Below are 16740 nucleotides of genomic sequence, written 5' to 3' on the forward strand. Positions count from 1 at the left end.
AGACCACTGGGTGACCAGCGGGTCGCTGACTGAGGGGCTGTGGGGCCACAGACGATAATTAAGATATCAGTAGATTCATGTGCAGCTGCTAAGCTGACAGAAAAACATCAAGATTAGAAGAAAGTATTGGATTATGTGGAGCTGGAGTTGTAGATTGTTGTGAACTGTCTTGTGGGTGCTGGGACTCAAATTCAGGTCCTCTGTAACAGCAGCTAGTGGTCTTAACTGCTCAGCCATCCCTCTAGCCTTCAATACATTTTTGGAAAAAATAAATATCTCTCTGTCTCTCTGTCTCTGTCTCTCTGTCTCTCTCTGTGTCTCTGTGTCTCTGTGTCTCTGTGTCTCTCTCCCTGTCTCTCTCTCTGTCTCTCTCTCTCTCTGTCTCTCTCTCTCTCTCTGTCTCTCTCTGTCTCTCTCTCTCTCTCTCTCTCTGTCTCTCTCTGTCTCTCTCTCTCTCTCTCTCTGTCTCTCTCTCTCTCTCTCTCTCTCTCTCCAGGGTTTCTCTGTGTAGCCCTGGTTGTCCTGAAACTCTCTGTAGACCAGGCTGGCCTCGAACTCATTGATCTGCCTGCCTCTGCCCCCTGAGTGCTGTGATTAAAGGCCTGAGCCACCATCACGCAGCCTTCCTCCTCTTCTTTTGAAATAAGATTCCATGTAGCCAGGCTGGCCTTAAATTTACTATGATGTAGCAGCAGAAGCCGGCCTTGAAGTCCTGATCCTCCTTTTTTCCACCTTCCAAGGTGAAAATTTCTTTGTGTCAATCTAGTGAGCAAGGTGGTTTTTAAAAATAGCTTATGTGGGGGCTGGAGAGATGGCTCAGAGGTTAAGAGCACTGGCTGCTCTTCCAGAGGTCCTGGGTTCAATTCCCAGCACCCATATGGTGGCTCACAACCATCTCTAGTGGGATCTGATGCCCTCTTCTGGCATAAAGTTGTCCATACAGATAGAGCGCTCATACATAAAATAAATAAATCTTAAAATAAATAAATAACTTATGTGGAAGTGATTTACAAGGAAATGTGAGAAGGGCTATCATAATGACCTACCTTCCAAAGCCCAACCAAGTCTCCACCTTCCTGAATGCTCATGGGACTCAGGTTCCAGGCTCATTCTCTGCAGAGTCCGTTTTGCCCTTATCTTATAGTTCCTCGAACTGTCCCATTGTTTCTCTTTGTGCACATGCAATGCACAACCTCCTCCCCAGGATGCAGTGTGAGCTCTTTAAGGACTGGGTCCTACATCACTGGTGTTTTTATTTTGACTTCACTTGAACAGAGCTCTGCTTGTACCATGACTTCATAGTATTAAGTTCTATAAACATATGGTACAATTTTACCAGCTAGACAAAGCAACTGGAGATCATGAGTTTTATCTCACTCTCTTGTCCCTGTCTCCTCCTGCCTGGTTGGTTGGAGGACCGGAAGACCCACCCGAGAACAAGAACAGCAATGGGAGCCATGCTTGCTAGAGAGAGGAATATAGCCAGGCCTTCCCTCACTGCTGCAGAGTGAGCAGGCGCTGTGCTGGGTGGTGTAAAGAACAGGACACTGTGTCAAGTTCTGCCTTATATAAAACCTGGTCAGCAGAGCCTAGCTCTGTGCGGTAGAGTAACCCTTCTGTACACTGTGTGAATATATGTCACTATGACTGATTTAATAAACAAGCTTATTGGTCAGTAGCTGAACAGGATAAAATTAGGAGGGAAAGCCAAACTGAGAATGATGGGATGAAGGAGGACGGAGTCAGAGGAGATGCCAGCCAGTCACCAAGGAAGCAGGACGTGTAGAAAATGAGGTAACAAGCCTTGAGTGATGTGGCAAACAAAGCACAGTTAAGAAATATGGGTTAATTTAAAGTATAGCAGTTAGCTAGTAACAAGCCTGAGCTATTGGCCAAGCATTTATAATTAATATTAAGCCTCTGTGTCAGTTATTTGGGAGCAGGCCATTGGGACAGGAAAACTCCACCAATAGCTCTAGAGCAGGCTTTTTTTGGACTGCCAGCCCCCAAGTCATGACACGGAGACTTATTATTAATTATGAATGCTCAGCCTTAGCTTATTTAGGCTTGTTTCTAGCTAGCTTTTTTAAAACTTAAATTAACCCATTTCTATTAATCTATGTGCTTCCCAGAGGCTTATTTACCTCATCTATATATTGGCCATCCTGCTTTCCTGATTCTTCCATGTCTGGCTGGCTGGGCCCTAGGTGGCTGGCTGCTGTGAGATGGTCTTTCTGTATGCTGTGAATATGTGTTGCTACCATTGGTTAATAAAGAAGCTGCTTTGGCCTATGGCAAGACAGGTTATAGCCAGGTGGGAAATCGAAGCAAAGATACTGGGAAAAGAAAGGTGTGGCCAAGAGAGATACCAGCCAGCCACCCAAAGAGCAACATGCCAGCAGACTGGTAATGCCACAGCCATATGGCAAAACATAGATTAATAGAAATGGGTTAATTTAAGATGGAAGAGCTAACTAGCAACAGGCCTCAGCCATAGACCAGTTTGTGATTTATACACACACACACACACACACACACACACACACACACACACACACGTATATATATTGCGTGCACCACCACCCACCCGGTGCCTCTTTTTTTTCTTCTTTCTTCTTCTTTTTTTTTGGGGGGGGTGGCAGGGTTTTGAGACAGGGTTTCTCTGTGTAGTTTTATGCCTTTCCTGAAACTCACTTTGTAGACCAGGCTGGCCTCGAACTCACAGAGATCCTCCTGCCTCTGCCTCCCAAGTGCTGGGATTAAAGGCGTGCGCTACCACCGCCCGGTGCCTTTTTTTCCTCCTCCTCCTCCTCCTCCTCCTCCTCCTCCTCCTCCTCCTCCTCCTCTTTCTTTTGACTTACTTGTTATGTATACAGTATTCTGCCTACAGGCCAGAAGAGGGCACCAGATCTCATTGTAGATGGTTGTGAGCCACCATGTAGTTACTGGTAATTGAACTCAGTACCTCTGGAAGAACTGCCAGTGCTCTTAACCTCTGAGCCATCTCTCCAACCCCTGTAATTAATATTAAGCCTCTGAGTGATTATTTTATAAAGACTAGCTGCTGCCTGGGCAGGGCCGGGAGGGACCAGAAAACTTTGGTCTACAGCTGGCTCCTTTTCTATCTGCCCACCAACCCTATCCCTCCTATCCTGCCTATCCCTCCTCTGCCTAGCTATTGACCATTCAGCTTTTTATTAGATCAATCAGATGCCTTAGGCAGGCAAGGTGAAACAGCAATACATCTTTACATAATTAAACAAATATTCCACTATAAATAGAGGCAGAGTTTTTTTGTCCCAACCACCTGGTCCCAAATAAACATACAGAAGCTTATATTAATTACAAAATGCTCGGCCAATAGCTCAGGCTTATTATTAACTAGCTCTTACATTTAAATTAACCCATTTCTATTCATCTATGTATTGTCATGTGGCATGTGGCTTTACCTATCTAGCATTTTGCTTCCTGGGTGGCTTTCTGGCATCTCCTGCAACTGCCCTGACCCCGCCCTTCTCTACTAGCATTCTCCCTGTGTCAGGCTGTCTTGCCCAATCTCTTTCTGCCCTGCTATTGACCAATCAGCTTTATTATTAAGAAGGAGCACAACCCACAGCATTCCACATCGTAGCTCCACTAAATAGAGTACAGACATACAACCACAACCTCTGTGCCTACCTCTCAACCTCAGAGCCCCTGCCCTGCATCTCAGGTCATATCTGGCAGTTCCCACTGAAGGTAGTATGGCAGAGCAAGATGCCCTTGGTTTTACCACGGTCCACCCTGACCTCAGGGTCTTCTTTACCTAGAGCTCCTTCCCACCTCAGCATTCAGTTCCTTCTCCAATCCCTAGCAGTTCTGCACTTGCCACATAACATTTAAAATTCTCCACCACACCTTTGCCCACCTCTGTCCCATCTGTAACACACCCAAGACTGACCAGGTAATTTATTCCTCAAGGAAAGGAGATCCAGCACAGTGCTGCTCCTCACATTCTGCCACCACTGAACAGATGGCTCCACTCTTCTTAGTGTCTTCTCCATGCCTTTTTTTTTTTTTTCTTGCTTTGCTGTCTACTGCGTACCAGACCACATCCTGTCCCTCTCATTGGATTCCATTCTAACCTCACATCTTCTAAGAAGTCGACTGGGTTTACACGGATTGATTCTGGAGTCACTGTCCCAGCCAGTCATCACAAAGGTCACCTCTCCTGTTACCACAGCCTTTGCTGTTAGAAAATCCTTGAGCGCAGAGCAATGCTGTGGGAGCAGTTACTAATTACCCGCTTCCATATACTTGTCATCCAAGGTCGTGTGTAAGTGACTTGCCCAACATCACCCAGGTAAAAAGATGCTGAATCCTAGCTCAAGTTCAGATTCGTCAACTCCTGGAGTACCAGGATGCTACTGCAACATCCCTTCTCCATCCCTTCAACCATCGCCCTTACAATGATCGCTCTGGTCTCATCCCAGCACTTGTTGGTGTGGAGTGAGTTGGGCTGGTTTTGGTTTTGTATCTTCATGTTCTTGTTGGCTATGGTTGCCAAGTGTTTATTGTGTCTGCTTCAGGTGACTATGTGCCTACAGAAGCGATGGACAGGATGGGCTTTTCTGACATCTCTCCCAATCTTAAGTAGAGCATTACCAACCAGAGCCTGGGGATAAAGATCGGCAGAAGTGACATGGATCCTTGTTGGCTTTAAGTGCCTTGCAGACCCTCCACGGAGGGTGAGTGTGGACAGACAAGGGTGACCGTCACAGCAGTTGGCATTTGTTGAGCACCCGTAGAGGGTGAGGCAATATGCTAGTTCTTTATTTACATTACTTAACCCTTATAACACATTTCTAAGGGAGGAATTATTACTGGCAAACAAGAAAACAACACACGCTCAAAGATGTGGAGCCAAGGTGCAACCCACATTTGTCTGACCCCAAAAGGAGCATATAAATAGCAGACTTCAATATGTACATTTAAAAATATGATAATCCCTCACTCCCTGAAGGCCAATCCTGCCTTTGGCTCTCCCTTTCCCCGTCTCTCACCCCCACCCACCAAAAAAACCAGGGAGAGGAAAGCAGGGCAAGTTGTACCTCATACATAAACACACACACACACACACACACACACACACACACACACACACACACCACTTATATTCGTCACCACCACCCTGGATTTCATAGCTAGGGTGGGGCTGTCAGGGTTGAGTTTCCCCAAGGCCCTAGTCCCCTTCCCTGGTGCTAAATAAAAGTGAATAAATACTAAATAAATACAACTGGGATCCAGGAGTCATCCTGCCTTCCCCTTTCCCTCCTGTGACCTGCAGGGCAGAGGGGGCAGTTCAGATAGGGGCCTGTCTCCTAACCCCTTTCCATTCACCTATATATCACTGCCTCCCAGGGCAGGAAGCCAGGGCAGGGCCAGCCTGCAGTTTAGGGCAGAGAGGCAGGGCAGGTCTCACCCCCTACAGCACTTCCCTACTGTGTTTGAGCATGAGGCAGCTGCAGAAACCCCCTCATTCTCGCAGATGAGTCCGAGGCCCCGGCACCCCAAAAGGGCAGCCGGGACAGTGAGGTTATTTCCTGCCTGCCCAGGGCCGCTTCCGAAGGATCTGCAGAATCTGTGCCCGGCGATGCAGCCAGTCTTGGGGAGGAGGGCGTGGTGTGGAAGGGACTGGCCGTGGAACGAAGAAGCTGTACCGCAGACGTGCATTCTGGGGGTTGCCAGCCACCAAGACTTGCAGCGTCAAGGGCTGGGTCAGTGGCCCATGTCCAGACAGTGTCTCTGAGGCTGCCGTGGCTCCGCTATAGCGCAAGCTGACTGCCCCGGGAAGTACCACATCTGTGGGGGAGGGCATCAGCGTGTATTCACCGTTGAGGGCGTAGGAACCATCTAGAAGCCTCAGGGCCAGGTAGATGCTCCTGGGGCCGGAACCCCCCTGCTGCCGTACAAGGATGTGGGTGGCCCCAGCAGGGATAGTGACCACATCGCTGTATCCGTACCTGTGAGGAAAAAGGAGTTGAAGAACTTAGCGTCTCCCGAATCCCTTCAGCTTGCCCTACGGTGTTTGTCCGAGTGTGTATGTGTGTGTGTGTCAGGAGCTGCCTCTGCAGGCTTACATGAGGTATGTGTACACCTGAGAACAGAGCTACCAGCCAGAGTGCCTTCCTCTCTCTTATCTCTGGACACTTCCTACCGCGGCTACTTTTTCAAGTGTCTTTCCAGCCTTGGCCTCCTTGGGGCCTTTCCAGTTCCTACTCTTAGCTCAGAGGTCACCACCCAGGGAAGCCTTCCCTGATGCCTTCCCAGGCTCTCACGGCATCCTGTGTCCTCTCTCTGTTCAGCATGTGGAACACTGCATTGTAACTGTCTGCTCAACGGTCTCCCACTTAGACTCCAGAAAGTGTTGAGTCACCAGGAAAGCATTCAGCTCCAAGAACAGCAACCGGGAAAATGGGGGGTGGGGGGGGGGGGGGGTGCGACGGGGACGGGGATGGGACGGGACGACAGAAATCGTGAAAGGACCTGAATTTTTTGAAGGAGCCCGATTGCTTGCTGCAGCTTGAACCATTGCCGCCGCACACCATGCACTTGTCAAACTTCTTTTTGGAGCCAATAATCCGGTCACAGCCAGCATGGATGCAGCGCCCCTGGACACAGACTGAGGAGCTGTCTGGGGAACAGGGAGTTCCATCTGCCACCTAAAGAACAGAGGAGGGAAACTGTTAAGGGTTCTTGCTAAGTCAGCAGGGGTGTGTAAGCAAAACATCTGGAAAGTGGTATCAGAAAAAAAAAAATGGGTAAGGAAGGGGATGTAGAGTGAGCCCTTCGCGTATATGAGATTATAATGATAATAGTGATACAGTCGTTTTTCCAGCATTGACTGTCAACCAGGCCATGTGCAAAATGCTTTATAAACATAAATCTAGGTCCCACAATCACTGCCTGAGATTTCTAAGGGTGAATTTCTGAGGTTTAGAAAGATCACAAACTGAGGAGGCAAGGGTTTTCAGTCTCAGCAACAAACTCTAAACTTAGCGGTACGGCCTCCAGATAGACACTAGAGGGCAACAAACCTGCAGGAATTTTCTATAGACTACCGGGGAAGGGCAGGAGGCCAAAGCTTGTGGGGCTTGTTTTGCCTTGAACAGGTCACTCTATAAGACAAAGGGAGTGTCCAGATGTCAGTGATTTCTGGGAAGTCTGTCCATTGAGGCACTAGCTTTCCAAGAGTCAATACTTGGACAGTGGATTCCGTGGAAAGGAGAGTCAAGGACCTCTCCAAAAGGCCACATGCCTCCATTCTCACCAGATGTGGAGTAAAAGGATGGAGAAGGAGGGAAGGAAAGAGATAGGACAAGCCAGAGCAGCTTCACCAGCCGCATATCCAGAGCCAGGCATTAGTTCTCCTAACGCTGGACACCCAGGGACAGACAAGACTGAGTAAACCTGTAGGCTGGCACGGCGTGATGAACGCCAGCAATGGTCTGGAGGGGCTTTTTGAAAAGGTATTTATCAGAAATCAGAAGGATCACTGGGAGGTGTGTAGGTCCTGACTGGGCGTGAGGGTTTCTGGTCCTCACCCGTGGCTCCAGTACGTAGTAGTAACCCAGTGCCCGGGCCTGGCAGGTGAGTTTGCACTGGTCTCGAGGGGCTACACCCGTGTAGCGTGGGACCCAGTCCATGGGTCCTGGAAAGCTCTTGAAGAGGTCAGTCCTGTGGTTGTAGGCGGCACACTGCTCCTCACGGAAGGTCAATGCTGTAGGGATGAAATGGACAGGCTGAGCTGCTCTCCCTCACACTATCCCACACACCCTTCCACCTAGTCCCTCGGAACTTCAGCCAGCATGGCACCTCCCTCCCTCACAGACGGCTAGGGACAGCTCTGGAAAGAGAAAGAAACATCCCCCCAGCAGCAGAGTCAACCAGCACCTTAGTTCAGCCCTCAAGGGACGGTCCTTCTTGTCTACCACCCCTGCTCGGGGCTCCCAGCCTTCCCGGGGCTCCCAGCCTTCCCGGGGCTCCCAGTCTTCCCAACCCTCACCTGAGCCACTGGGGCAATTGTCAGTGTTGCAGGAGCGGAAGCGGGTGCGGCGGCCCTCGCAGTACTTGCCGCCATTCCGGGGGACGGGCCTCGTGCAGTCCCGGGAGGAGAACTGGACACCACCCCCACAGCTCCTGGAGCAGTCACCCCACGGTCCCCAGGGACCCCAGCCTCCAGCCTGTGGAATCTGCAGAAGCACAGAACGGAAGTGGGATAAGCCCACTCGCTCCTAGGTTTTAGGGCCAGTCTCCTTCCGGCGGGCCTTTTACCCAAGCCATGCCCTGAGGTCTCACATTGAAGTCCTTGAGCTGGTCCACGTGAAGACAGCGGCCGCCCATGCAGGCCTGTGTGGGTCCGCAGGGAGTGCCATCAGCCCAGGGTGAGTGCTTAGTCTGGCACATAGCGTGGCCGTTGAGATGGCCGGAGCACCAGAGGGCGGCACAGGGTGGTGGCAGCTGTGGACAATGGTGGGAGTCGGGCCCAAAGGTCAGTTGGCACTGGCGGTCAGCATCATAGTCCTTGCCAGGGAACGTCACGGGCAGATGCAGGGGAGCCTCTGGTTTGTCTAAGAGACAGTGCCCTGAAAGGGGGTGAAGGTACAAAGTTAGCAAGGGCCTGAGGTGGGCACTGAGGAGTGCCAGCTGAAAGCTTGAGCTCTGTGGTGGCTAAGGTGCCCTCAGCTACACTGCATTGGATTCATTATGTGATCAGACTGGCAAAGCCCTGATCCACACTATCTCATTGACTAGTCACAGTTCTGTGAGGTACTGGCTCTTAGTAGATCTAATTTATCTATTAGCCAACTACAAACACAGAGAAGTGATTTTTTTTTTTTTTCCTTTTCTTTTTTTTTTTTTTTTTTTTTTTTCCGAGACAGGGTTTCTCTGTGTAGCTTTGCGCCTTTCCTGGAGCTCACTTGGTAGCCCAGGCTGGCCTCGAACTCACAGAGATCCGCCTGCCTCTGCCTCCCGAGTGCTGGGATTAAAGGCGTGCGCCACCAACGCCCGGCTGAGAAGTGATTTTTTGAGACGTGTCTGCATGTAGCAGAGAACTCAATCAGCATAGGAACCAAAGGCACTTCTACCTGATCTTACCATAGAATTTATTATTATTATTATTTCTAGTATTTGGGCTTTTACAACTTTTTTTCTAATCATAGTCACTTATCTCAGGGGAATGGAGTCTGCACATACCACAGCACACGAATGGAGGAAGAGGGCAACTTGCAGAGGTCGTCAGGTCGTCAGGCTTGGCAGCAAGTACCTTAACCCGCGGAGCCATCTTCCTGGCCCCATTTGTGAACTCTGGGCAGAGTTTCACTCTATAGCACTAGATAGCCTGGAACTCACTATTACATAGCCCAAGCTTGCCTGGGAGTCATATGGCGATCCTTCTGCCTTAGTTTCCCCAATACTAGGATTATAGGCATGTTATCATGCCTAGCTCCACTATACATTTTTTTTTTATGGATGTAGTCTCTTTATATAGTCCTGGCTGTCCTGGAATTCACTGCATAGACCAGGCTGGCCTCAGACTCACAGAGATCCACCTGCTTCTGAGTGCTGCTGGGATTAATGGCATGTGCTACCATGCCCATCTAGAGAATTCTTGAGAATGCTTCTAATCAGCAGCTTTGGGGAGCTGGAGATATGGCTCCACAGTTAAGAGCATTTGGAGAGGTCGGGAGTTCAGTTCCCAGCACCAGCATCAAGAAACTCACAAACTGCCTCCAGCTCCAAGGGATCCAACACCCTTTTTCTGGCCTCCATGGGCACCTGCAAGCTTGTACACACACATACATATGCATAAATAAAAATAAAATAAAGTAAAAAAACATTGTCTGAGTCGGGTGGTAGTGGCACACACTCTAGCACTCATAAGACAGAGCCAGGTGGCTCTCTGTGAGTTCGAGGCCAGCCTGGTCTATAGAGTGAGATCCAGGACAGGTGCCAAAGCTACACAGAGAAATCCTGTTTGGAAAAAGAACAAAAACAAACAAAAATTTGTCTGGTGAAAGTCATTCTGTTGTCTGTGTACTTTATCAAACGACAAGGTAATTACATGATTTAGAGCCCGTCCATTTCAACATTGGACAGTTCTAGTCCTTAAAAGGTCAATTCTTTTTGTTTGTTTGGGTTGGTTTGGTTTTGGTTTTTAGTTTTTTCGAGACAGGGTTTTTCTATGTAGCCTCGGCTGCTGGAACTCACTCTGTAGACCAGGCTGGCCTCTAACTCAGAGACGCCCCCTGCCTCTGCCTCCTGAGTGCTGGGATCACAGGTATGCAGCACCACCACCCAGCTTAAGAAGGTCGATTCTAATTGCATGGGGCCAACAGCTGCTTCCCTTATCTATGCTGTTTGTTTTCCTAGGACGTGGGAACCACACCAATGCAGCAGCATTTCTCACCCCACCACACACGGCAGAGGCAACACACATGGAGGAGTCCGTGGGGCCCAGAGAGAATGTTCCAGAAATGAGAGTACGGTGGGAGAGGGCAGGGAGCGAGTCCCACTTTGAGAAAAGCGTCACCTGCTTACCATAGCCATTGTCCAGGAAGTCCGTGATGAAGCGGGCACTGCACGGGGACCAGGGCTCCTCAGGATCCACGTGAGCCATGACAGGAGCCATGACGTGGCGAGAGGAGCCCCCGTGCCCATTCAGACTGACACATGGCTTGGAGTTATCGTGGAGCATGTTGAAGACATGGCCTGTAAGAGAAGAGGTCCCGCTAGTGCCCAAGGGTGCCATCCTGTGTCCGCGGGGGGCGTCCATGATAAGCTTGGCTGCAGCTGGTGATGATCAGCGCCACCTCCCCTCCCCCATCTCAGATCCCCTGATGGTTCTCTGAAGGGTCCATGTGTAGCTCCTATTGCTCTGTCTCCTCTTCCCCAAAGGAAGGGGTCCTTCTGCTCATTTTCCATTGTAGCTAACATTCCCAATCCTCAAACCCCTTTCTCTTACTCTCTCCCCTTCCAAACATGTATAGTCATGCACATATACACAGTCCAAAGTAGTTCCCACTTGCTGCTTTATATAATAGAAAGATCTGTTTGTCTGCACCCAGAACAGAGAAGGATATTGACCTTGGACCTAGACCTGGGAGGAGGAAGAGGAGGAGAAGGAGAATACCCCCATTTGCACTCTAGTGAGCCCCTTATCTCCTTCTAGCATCCTCAGTACCCCTCACCTCCCCTTCAGGTGCCACACTGCCCCAGCACTACCTTACCCAGTTCGTGAGCAGCAGTGAAGGCTGACTGGAGTCCATCGTCCTCCACGATAGCACAGCTCCGTGCTGGATCGCACACTGTGCCCACATCAGCCATACCCAGGGTGTCACAAGTCGAGACCCCACACAGGTCCTGTAGAGAAGGGGCACAGAAGACGCTTGGGGCTGAATACCCAGATTAGTGAGGCCCTAGATGCTGAGCACCCAGCATGGTCAAGCCAACCCATGTCACTATGGCTGAGGCCAGGTACAGGATGCACAACTCTAGGGATAACCTTTCCATCACCGTTTGTGCATTGGCGGTGTCTCTTTGGGTTGTGGTTCTTCGCATGTGGTGCTGACCCAGGGCCTTACCTGACGGGTGAACAGAATGGCTGTGTCAAAATGGTCAGGATCTGAGTCCTCAGGGGTATTGAGGCCCCGCTGCCAGGTACAGAAGCTGCGTAGGGTCTGGGCCGCACTTGGCTCCACTTGGGGCCCTTCCTGGCCTGACCCCAGGATCACTAGCCGAGTCACCACCAAGCTGACCGGGTTTCGGATGCTTGGGTGCTTAAAGGCCTTGGCTGCCGCTGCCATAACTGTCAGCAGGTAGCGCTTTAACCCTGTCCCATGAAATGCCGCCATCTTGTCGTCGGCCACCACCAGTGTCTCCACGAATCTACTCAGAGAAGCAAAGCGCTGAAGAGAAAAAAAGAGAGAGAGAGGAAGGTCCTGAAATAGCCTCCCAGATGCATGGATCCCTTCTCCTCTCCCTCTCTTCCTGGGTCTAGAACTCAGCAGAGTCAGCTGGCCCTTACACACCCCACAGGATTCCTGAAGTGACTGCTTTGGACCTCCCCCCCCCCCAACCCCAAATCCCAGGGCTTTTGTGGCAATGTTGAAGAATCAGCTGTTGTTCTGAAAGAGGAGAAAGCCTTGCCACGTTTCAGGGCTGAGTGGGCCCCAGAGGTGAAAGGCAGCTGGGAGTGTGCTGCGGGAGGGGCCCTAGGGTCTCGGAGTGTGTGGCAGGGGCTGAGGGACAGAGCTAGAGGGCTGGGCTGCGACAGACAGCGAGACAGCGACGACGTGTCTGCCCTGTGTGGTTGGAGGAACAATTCAGTCAGCAGCTAGGGCCACAGCCAGATCTCAGCGTGGCGGGTGTGGAAGGAGCGTCTGGTCTGGATTAAAGCTACAGAGAAGGGGTGGGAGAGAAAAAAAAAGGGGGGAGACCCAGGAGTGGGAGGGAGGGAAGGATGGCGCCTCAGGCAGCCTTGCAGTCAGCCCACAGTGTGGGAAGAGGACTGACCCGGAGGGATGGGATGCCTCTCCTCGGCCTGCCTAGCTTGCAGTTTGCCAGAACAATTTTAAAGGCAACGGCAGAAGCCAAAAAACCCCCAATCCCTCAGGCCTCAAACTTCACTCTTCTAGCTGAGGGTGAGGGTAAAAATCACTGGGGCAGAGAAAAGAGCCTAGGCCGACAGGCTGTTATAGGAGAGCTGTTACTGCTGGGAACTGTGTCAGCAGGAGACTCCATGGCCAGGAAGGGGCGGGGTAGGGACGGGGAGAGGTCATTCCGGCCCAGAGAATCTGACTGACTTACCTCAGGGAATCCTCAGAGCAAAGCAAATGGCTGGGGCAGGGAGAAGCCGACACTTTCCCAAAGTAGGGGTGGTAGAGATAGGAAAGGCAGAGAAGAGAAAAGCTGGAAAGCGGGAAGTGGAAGAGAGAGGAGAGAGGGCACCTAGGGGTCAGTAGGACAGACATGGCGGGAGGGTGACACAGGACAAAAACCCCGGGGGCTGCCTACCTTGGTTCTTCGGGGAATGGGATTGGGGCTCCCAGAAGGAGCCTTGACGTTGCACATGGGACCTTGGCTGCTGGCAGGACTCTTCCGGCGTAGAATGTGAGCCCCTGGTCCCCCAGCAGAGTTAAGGGTGCCTCCCTCCAGAGGTTGGAGGTGGAGTTCAGCCCCCCGGTACTGCAACACCCCTAGTAGGGCTCCCCCGTCCCAGTGCAGAGATGCCACCGACTCCGGATCTCCGTTGATGGTGCCCGTCAGGTAGGTACCTGGCTCTGCCCCACCCAGCATCTCAGGTGCCTGGCCCAGGTACTGCACCGTCAGCCCCTCTACCTGCACCCCGGGGTCCTGCTCTAGTTCCAGGAGTAGCACCTCCCCGAAGGCTGGCAAGCGGCACAGGAGCCTGGCAGGGGTACCGGAGCCGGGCAAGATGCTGCCATTGAGCTTCTCTGGGAACACGATTTCCTCCTCCCGGGGCAGGGGGTGGGCTGACCAGGCAGAGGGCAGGAGGGAAGCCAGCAGCAGCAGCAGCAGCCGCCGCCGCCACCACCACCACACCAGACCAGAGAAAGGCACGCTGTGAAGCTGCGAGCCGACAGGGACTCTTCGCAGCCAGTGCCCAGTCAAGCCCCTCCCGGGATGCAAGCCCATCTGGGACATGGTACCGGTGCTGCAGCTGGGATGGATTGAGGCCATCTGAGGCACCAGGTCCTCCACACCCTCACTGTGGAAAGCTCCTCGGTAAAGCCGGAGGGGCTCGGACTTGTGCCAAGATCTGAGGCGAAGTTTTTAGAGGGGCTAGAGACGTTCAGAGACGATGAAGAAAACTGTCCCTGGGCTCAGGAAAAGTGCCTAGGGACCTCTCTCCTCCAAAACTTCCTCCTGTGCACTTCTCTCCTGGGTCTTTGTCTCTCCCTGTCTGTGTCTTCTTCAGCTTCTCTGGCTTCACCCTCTGCCCAGTTGTGTGGCTCTGTCTCAGTGCCTGCTCTGTCTCTGTCTCCTTTGGCTGTCTCTTTGTCTCTGTCTCTCTCCTCCTCGGTCTCTTTCCTTTCTGTGTGTCAGTGGGTCTCCCCCGGGTTCTCCCCAGCCTCTCTCCCCGCCAGCTCTTTTAAGCATCCAGAGCCTCCCTCTGTGTGTGATTGACTGTTCTGTAAGCCACTCAGCAGAAGCTCGGTCAGTGGGACTCAGATGGATGAATGTTCCCTTAAAAAAAGACAGGGAAAAAAATAGGAGGGACTTGCCCAGGGGAAGGGAATCTCTAGCAGCCAGATGCATTATAGGCATGGAGCCAGTGGATGACACATCCTTTTCCCAAATCCCACCACCAGCCCTCAGCTGTCTCTTTCCCTTTTTGGTGGGACAGAGCCCCAAGGGAAGCAGGGACTCGGGGAAAGGGCCTGGACAACACACACGGATGAGATTACGTCCTGGGAGAATTCATGTCCCTACTGTCCAGTCTGGAACAGCCTATCATCAGGTGTCACTTATGTTGCCCTCTATCCCAGAGGCTGATTTCTAGGGCCAAGCTGTCTGGTTTGAAAAGGAAGCGGGGAAACAGGTAAGGAAGAATGAAGAGAGAAGAGAGGATGGGACCATGAAGAAGAAAGGGGCAGGAGAGACAAGAGAGCAGGAGACAGCTCAGGACCTTTCTGTTGGAATGGAAATAAGAAATAAACAGACGACGAAGAAGAAGTCAACCACTTTTCTTTTTATAAGAGGAAGATACAGACTATGTCTTTTCTTTTCTCTCTCTCTCTCTCTCTCTCTCTCTCTCTCTCTCTCTCTCTCTCTCTCTCTTTCTCTCTCTCTCTCTCTGCTATGCATTCCTGAGTTACCCTTACCCTATTCAAAGAAATGAAACAGCCATTCCATCCTAGGCCTCCTCCTCCCCGACTTCCTGACTGCCCATTTCCCTGGCTCAGCTCCCAGGAGCTTCCCCCAGGCTTTTGGCCCTGTTCCTACCTACTCCCAACTGCCCTAAAGCCTCCTCCTTCCGCAAGTCACCTCTCACCTAGACAAGACCTGCTCTCTTTGGAACCAGAATCACTCAGTCAATCCTTGTTCCCTCGAACCCCCCACCTTTCGAATCCAGTAGATCCTGGAATATCTAGTAATCGTTGACTCCTCATTCTCCATGGGTGCAAATAGCATTTGAGGGCACTAAGAGGAACAGGAGCCTAGAACCTGGGATGGGGATAGTGATTGGTGGGTGCATGTGTGGGGGCGTTAGAGAAGGGAGCTAATGACTTCTCTGATTCGGAACTGGAGGGACTAAGGAGATAAAAAGCAGACTCTAGAGGCAAGGAAGCAGAGTTCAGAAGTGGGGCCATTTCTGTTCACTCCACCCTGTGGCCATTTGTTTCCCCAGGAAATCCCCAGGAAGGACAGTACACTCAGCGGTCCCTTCCCTTTCCCAGAGAAGCACCCCATCCCTCTCCTACCCCATCCCCTTTATTCATTCTGGGCCTTGTCACCTCCTGTGCCCAAGATCACACTCATCAGGGGGCTTCCTCTCCCCGTCCCTTCCTGCTCCAGTCACTAATCCCTGCCCTGGTGCCTATCACTTCCTCAATTACCCACCCTGTGGTGACTCCCAGTCTCACCTCTTGACCTCATCACATGCCCTGACCCTCCCTGGTCCTGAGCGGAGGGGCTGAGGCTGGAGGAGCCACACAAGGGATGAGGGACCAGAAGGGACAGGGGCAAGAGGAGCTGTCACCAGGGTATCCTATTGCTCCTTTCCATCCCCCCACCCGAGATGGGAACAAAGAGGGTGACTAAGCCGTGGAAGACAAAGGACCATAGAATGGCAGCAACAGCATGTGGGGGGTGTTGGCAGAAGGGAGAAGGCACAAAAGATGCAGTGTCCTAGGCAGCCCCCCAAGAGCCTTCCGCCCAGTCTCAGCTCAAACTACCCCCAGGGCTAAGCAAGCTAGAGTCTATCTTGACTTCTCCTCGTAGGCTGCACTAACACAAAAAAATGAGTAATCCGCCTCCTCTCATCATTAGCACATTTAGCGTTTAAACTATATTGCAGGGAAGAAGGCCTAGGAAAGGGAGGGATATATAGAGGGACCAAGCCTCTGCCCTGGCTTTCTGGGGTTTGCCATGTCTACACCAGGTCTTGGTCAGTTCCCACAGCCAAGGGATCTCTGGCCCCACCCTTTGGTATGGTTCCCATTAGGTCAATTTTCAGCCTAGAAATCTGCAGCCTCTTCCTCTGCAGCTAAGAATTCCCAGTGCCACTCCCCTGTCTGTCTGCTCCACCCAGCTGCACCGCTGGTGGGCTATGTCCCGGGGACCCTGTCTGGGGGACGTGTGGGGGAGGCCTCTTTCCAATGAGAAAATTGTAGAACCTCAAAGAGTGGGTGGCCCAGCTGGAGCTGGGCTGGGAGGGAGGGAGGGAGGGAGGGAGGGAGAGAGAGAGAGAGAGAGAGAGAGAGAGAGAGAGAGAGAGAGAGAGAGAGAGAGGGAGAGAGAGAGAAGCCTCTAGGGCAAGGGAACTTTTTCCATACAGAATTAGGCTCAGAGTCCTGGTGTTACCACATTTCTATGTTGTTATATCCTTCTGAGGAGGACTGTGGCAGGGTGAGACTGTCTTGAATGGAGGTGGGGTACCAGGTATCACTAAGAATGCTTCCTGAATCTGTGATTCTGTAGGTTCAGGAATTACAGGGATAGAAGGGTCACTGA

The 16740-nt window shown here is 51.6% G+C and overlaps 1 protein-coding gene across 1 annotated transcript; it reads right to left on the reverse strand.

The window, feature by feature from the left end:
• Positions 1-4763: 4763 nt before the first annotated feature.
• On the reverse strand, positions 4764-14785 carry Adamts4 (ADAM metallopeptidase with thrombospondin type 1 motif 4). Its single transcript, XM_028860092.2, has 9 exons — positions 13057-14785; positions 11625-11948; positions 11271-11403; positions 10582-10752; positions 8338-8624; positions 8045-8231; positions 7584-7759; positions 6526-6701; positions 4764-6002 (listed from the first exon to the last, which is right to left on the reverse strand). Exons 1-9 carry the CDS (start codon positions 13741-13743, stop codon positions 5576-5578), a joined length of 2568 nt encoding a protein of 855 aa, XP_028715925.1. The 5' UTR covers positions 13744-14785; the 3' UTR covers positions 4764-5575.
• Positions 14786-16740: the final 1955 nt, after the last annotated feature.

The sequence above is a fragment of the Peromyscus leucopus genome, chromosome 15 (genome assembly GCF_004664715.2).
Source record: "Peromyscus leucopus breed LL Stock chromosome 15, UCI_PerLeu_2.1, whole genome shotgun sequence".
Classification (NCBI taxonomy): domain Eukaryota; kingdom Metazoa; phylum Chordata; class Mammalia; order Rodentia; family Cricetidae; genus Peromyscus; species Peromyscus leucopus.